The sequence below is a fragment of the Scomber japonicus genome, chromosome 22, assembly GCF_027409825.1.
Source record: "Scomber japonicus isolate fScoJap1 chromosome 22, fScoJap1.pri, whole genome shotgun sequence".
In the NCBI taxonomy this organism is placed as follows: Eukaryota; Metazoa; Chordata; class Actinopteri; order Scombriformes; family Scombridae; genus Scomber; species Scomber japonicus.
The window spans coordinates 21,438,379-21,444,154 of NC_070599.1; the positions used below are offsets into that span (position 1 = coordinate 21,438,379).

At 38.3% G+C, this 5,776-nt stretch overlaps 1 protein-coding gene across 1 annotated transcript; it reads right to left on the reverse strand.

Moving 5' to 3' along the window:
• Window positions 1–889: 889 nt before the first annotated feature.
• LOC128383552 (lactose-binding lectin l-2-like) lies at window positions 890–1,381 on the reverse strand. The gene has a single exon (XM_053343158.1). It carries the CDS (start codon window positions 1,379–1,381, stop codon window positions 890–892), a length of 492 nt encoding a protein of 163 aa, XP_053199133.1.
• Between the last annotated feature and the right edge of the window lie 4,395 nt (window positions 1,382–5,776).

The following is a 5,776-nucleotide window of genomic DNA, read 5'->3' on the forward strand; positions in this document are numbered from 1 at the left end:
GATGTTTACGACCGTGAGCCTCTTCTGCTTCTGACGACACCACACACAAGCCAATCAGTGCTTAGGATTAGGCAGTACATGCAGAGACATTGCTGGTACTCCCACTGGCGTTACAATGTAATGTACCTCGGTGGTTTCAAGTCAGTTACAGCGAGGGTATGTTCGCTTCCTGTTTTCAAAATAAAAGCACCAACTCTATCGTTATGGTTTTCTTAATAAAAGGCAACGGGTGTTTTATTTTGTGAAAATTACCGGAAGTGCGTTACTCGCTACGGCTGACTTGAGTGGCTCCGAATTCGCAGGAACAAAACTTTAAGCAGATGTTATTTTGACAAATTAGCGTCACATTGTGGATCTAAAGGGCTACTTTCTCACCTAAAAAGGTTAGACATGTGGATAAAGTGGTATTTACAGAGTTAGAGCTAAAATAAAATCCGGCACCGGACCTGGCAACCCGACTGCTGGAATTACTTTTTGGTTGTTGCGACTATGATCTCGAGACTTTAGATGGCGTTGTTCCGCTCATTCTACATATTCTACCTTTAAGGGCCTTTTGTTGCAATTCTATACAGAATTAGACTTTCTATTGTTAAACTGGGACAAAAAGAAAAAGTGAACAATTTCAGACTAATAGTTGTGAATATTCCTTTTGACCAATTACTGGAGTTGTGTGAATGTTCAACACTCATGAAAATAAAAATGTTTGTCCACACTGAAATTGGCAACCTCAAAGATTTTTATTTAACTTATGGTGTTGATAATATGAACATCCAACATTGGTGAAATAACTTCAGTACACGTGTAAAAGTTGTGTTTTGTTGAGGCCAAATGCATTTCAGCAGAACAAGTGGAAAAATCACCATGCTGCACTCAGCAACCATCTCAGTGGCTAGTGACAGTCTTTCCGAAAAGCACAAACAGACGGATGAACGTCAGAACACCTGCCGTCATTCCATTTCATTCCAGTATCAAAGTTGTTGTGAACACAGTTCTCGTGTCCTCCCTGGTTGTTTGGCTCTCGTGGATTCCAAAAGACAAAGTTGACTGCAGAGCCATCAGACCACATCCATCTGCCTTCCTTGTGGTGGTCACTGAGTCCGATCCAGGTATGTCCCTCAGCATGGTCAGAGTTCTTGATCAGGAATTTGACAAAGTCCTGTTCTTCCTGACTGTGGATAGAAACCAGATTGGCCCTTTCTGACACACAGTGGAGCTCTGCTTCAGACCAGGTCTTATCTGTGGAGACGTACTTGTAGCAGCGGCCGTTGAAGCTGAACCAGAACGGGGGACAGTGACCACGCCGTAACTCCACTGGACGGTCACTTGAAGGAGACTCGGTCCCCAGAGCCAGACCAAACAAGAAGAGGAACAGGAAGAGCATGTTGGAGTTGGAGTCTCTGTCACAGGAGCAGGATGAGCGGTTGATCTGTTAGTCGACGCTGATCTTCGCTGTTGGAAGTGATCAAGAACATTGCAGACAGGTGAAAGGCTGCTTCCTTTTATATGCTTAAGAGAGGCGCGATATCATTGGACCCCAGGGACTGGTGATTAAATAATTAGGGCCAGCTGTGTGTAGTTGAGTTGTAGGTAGTGCGGGGGTGGGACATAGGAGGGAGGAGGGGTTGTTGCTGTTCAAGTTTTTTCAAAGTGCTGTGTGAAATGAAAGAAAGGTAAGAGTCGCTTTAAATGTTCTCCATCTAGCTCAGACAGAAGTTGTTGCTGCACAATCAGGTGCTGACTTAAATATCCCTTATGCAGGCTTGTGCGTTTACTGCAAAAAAAGAGTATTTGGATAAGTGGAGGGGCAGGATATGAGGACTTATTTAAATTTGGTCATTTATCAGACGTTTTTTATGCAAAGCAACTCGTAAATGGGGCAAGATCAAGCTCCGAGTACATGACCTCAAAAAACCCATGGTATGTTCACTTCACTTCTGATACAGCGAACATCCAAACTGTCCAATTGGCCAAATGTTTTTCAGACGCTGACTTTGGTATTTAAAAATGGTTGTAACATGATTTGTTCAGCAGATGGCAGAAGCTCTTCAAAGACAATCTCAATAATCTCAATTCTTACTTTCTAATTGCTTTGTCATAGATGAGAAGTACAGTATAATGAAACTGCCATAAAAATTGCCAATTTGTGGGGGAACAAAATCACAAGAGGCATTTAACTAAGAGTATTTTAACCTCATAGATTGTTATATGGAGTTATATTAGGCATATATGTGGTAATATTTTCTAGAAACAAATGTCATTTGACAGTTAAGATATGCATTGTGTTTTGCATTTTCATAGCATATCATTTAATTTTCATCTTGGTTATGCTGATAAAGTTATTAGTGCATTGATTTGTTAGTAATGCCTTAATGCTCCAGTAGGGGGAGTCGCATCCCTCTTCCCTCGTTCTTCTGCCTATTTTAAGGGCTCAACATATAAAGATTATTATAAAGGAAACCCCTAAATTAAAATAATACAGAAGAATATTTGAGTGAAACTACTGTATGCTGTAGCTTGATCAATTTTTTATAAATTATATTGTTTAAATATTAAATGCATGCAGAATATTCTTTATTTTTTTATTTGAGCTGGGACAATGCATAATAGCCTAAATATCCCCAACACATTACAATATGTATTCAGAAAGTTTTGTGATAATTAAATCATTTTCTTTTGGTTTTACATGATCATTCCTTTCTTAACATTGTGTTTTTATTATTTTCTCGTTGTATGATTGACTTTTCTTGTCTATTTCTGTCAGCTTCACCTGCAAATCTGTCGTTAACAATAGAAGAAGAAAATTTGCATTGTATGATTATTTTATTTGATATACATGTACTGTCCTGATTAAGCAGTGTATGTTATGCTTTGCATTATATTCTAACATCCAAATGCAGTAAACATTTCCTTTGTAATTTAAATGCAAAAAGACTTCATATAGACAGTTTATATAACCATCATCAGTGGTGGAAGAACTGTTCACATCCTTACATTTACTGAAGTAAAAGTAGTAATACCAATGTAAAGATACTCAGTAACAAGTATTGCATGAATTATCACATTTGATTGTATTTCATTAACTTTCCACCACGTCCCATCATCATAGCCTGAAGTCTCATATTTTTAACTCTATGAGAATTAAATTAAATCATCAATATAACCTTGTGTATGCACAAACTCAGTTTTTATAAAGACTCAAAGCTGACTATACATCACTCAGTATTTTTCCTGCACCTTGACGGTTCCTACGCAGGAAAATAGTTCAAACCCTTTTAATCCCTGCATGTGTTGATCAGGCTGGTGAGTTCATTGAGAGTCATGTGGAAGCAAACATGAACTCTCAGATATTTAGAAATGAACTTATACCGCCACCTTCTGGAAAATCAGCGTCATTTCTGTTGTGTGACTATGATGCTTCTTACAACGTCCCATGTGAAGAAAACAATCTTGTCATCGTCTGTTAGCTTGTAAAGCACTCTGTAACTGTTTTGAGTACCAATAAAGTTTCTTATAATTATTTTGTTGATGCTGAGCATTGTTCTTGTGAACTTTGGTGATTCTTTCATTGAAAGGCGCACAGAAGAGTCACAACAACTTCTCTCATATAAATAGATTTATTTACAATATGTACACATTGTTTCTAGTGTCAAAAGCAAGTCACATCTCGACTTTCTTCCAAATAACGCACATTTCATTCATAATATAAATACAGGGCAAGAGTTCATGCACATTTTTATTTTTCTGGGTTGTGTGAAATAGCTAAAAAAAAAAAAAAAAAAGGTAATACAAAACAAATCTGTGCACCTCCAAGATGAATTGATTTAGTCTTGGTATCAATCACGAAATAGGGGGCAGATTTCATGTGATGACATTATTGATGATTTTGCATGAAGGAAGGCCAGAGGGATCAGGCTTCAGTTGGCTGTTGTACCATTTAAACAGTGTGTTTGCTGTTCTAAGTGCAATAGTGTAATAATTGGATTATCTTCAGTGTGTTTTCCCATTTGTGTAAGAAGAATTTGTGCTAATTAAGAATATTTATTCTCTATTTTATTTGTATTATATTGTTGCTTTCTGCTCTTCTTACATTTGATTATATATATTTTGGCATACATGTAGTGTATATTTATGGATTTATGGGGAAGCTTTCAGTTGAATGTCATCAGGTGTTTGCAAGTTTTGTGTGCATAAACACCCATTTGATAGATACCTCTTTCATTCATAAAAGCTTAGGTTTGATAAAAATTTCTGTACTGTACATACACTTCATTGTCACCGGAAGGAGACTTGGTTATTTTCTCCTTATGACTCCCTTTTCATGTGTGTTTCTATCAGCTTCACCTGCAAATAGCAGCAAATTAGCAATAGAAGAAAACTGCTTTGTATGATGATGATTTATTTGATTTTATTATCAATACAATAGCCTATACAAGATTTTTGACTGTTAAATGTATAAAGAGAAAATTGTATATTAAATTTACAATATCAATTACTTTTCATTTCTCTATTTTATCTTCAGTTCTGTATTTTCTCTATCAAATTAAAGCTGAATATATATTATAAATAAATATATTGCAGCTTATATATGTACAGTCATAGTCTGCCAGTTTATCATCCATTAAAGTATACATATATTCAAATAATGAAAACCTATTCACACATTTTGCCACACTTGCCACACGAGCTGCTTCTCTTCCTGTGTCTTCTTGTATTCTGCAGCAATAGAACGAAACTGACCTACTTGTTCTTTGCACAAAACCACAATGTTAGCTGCACCCCTGTTGTGTTCACCAACTTCTTTTTAGTCACATCTCAAAATTTCCACTGTCGCAGCCTTTTCCTAACGCCTTTTCTGACAGTATATTTCTGTCCTCTTGTGCTCTGGGGCGTAATGGTCTCCAAAGAATTCAGTGGAACTTATAAGTAAATGGGTATGGCTGATCAGACTGATCGGACGTAGTTGGTTTTACGTAGATGAGTCAGTCGATTATCCATATATCACTAGATCGCAGCATGATCTTGTTACACTTTGATACAGAGCAGATTAAAATAATACTTTCAATTTGTGAAACCCAACCCAACAACAATTTGTGAAACCCAACCCAACAACTCTGGCGAACAACCATCTGCTTTGACCGGTTGGACTGGTAAATCTGAAAGGAGGAATGGTTGCATGGATCAGATCGGAGAGTTACGACTGTGAATCTGGGGAATGAGCAAACCAAACCGAAAGCTGAGAATGTGACGTTGTATTCCAAGCGGCGTAAGGAATGTCCTTAGCTGATGGTGTGGATAAGGACTGAAAATGCATCAGCAGTAAGAGGAAGCTGGTGAGGATTTCAGTTGGCTCGTAGCAGTGAATTTAACAGAGTGACACTAGGATAAGTGTTTGGATAGTTGAAAAAGGGGCGTCAATAATGAAATGGTCCTAGTGACGAGATAGAACGACAAGTAGGTTACATTGAAGTTGGTGTGAAAGCATTGGCTAGTTGATCTCATGAAGGTAGAGATGTTTTGAGAATGTCTCAGCTAGCCATTTGGTGGAGAACGATCATCCACCATGGAAACCTCCAAACAGTCTGCCGAAGTTGCAGGAGTGGCGCTTGGGGGCATTGATATCTCGATGCCAATGCGCGGGGGAAATGAGCTGCAGGGATCAGTAGAGCAGGCTGCAGTGGTGGTTGGAGCCTGAGCTGGAATTGAGGAAACCGCAGGGGTGCTGGCATCCTAGTTTCAAATGTTCCAGCCGAAGCCAAGTGCTGAGATTGGAGCAGGG

Excerpts from the sequence above, each read along its gene's own strand:
- LOC128383552 (XM_053343158.1), bottom strand. The coding sequence starts at position 1,381 with ATGCTCTTCCTGTTCCTCTTCTTGTTTGGTCTGGCTCTGGGGACCGAG.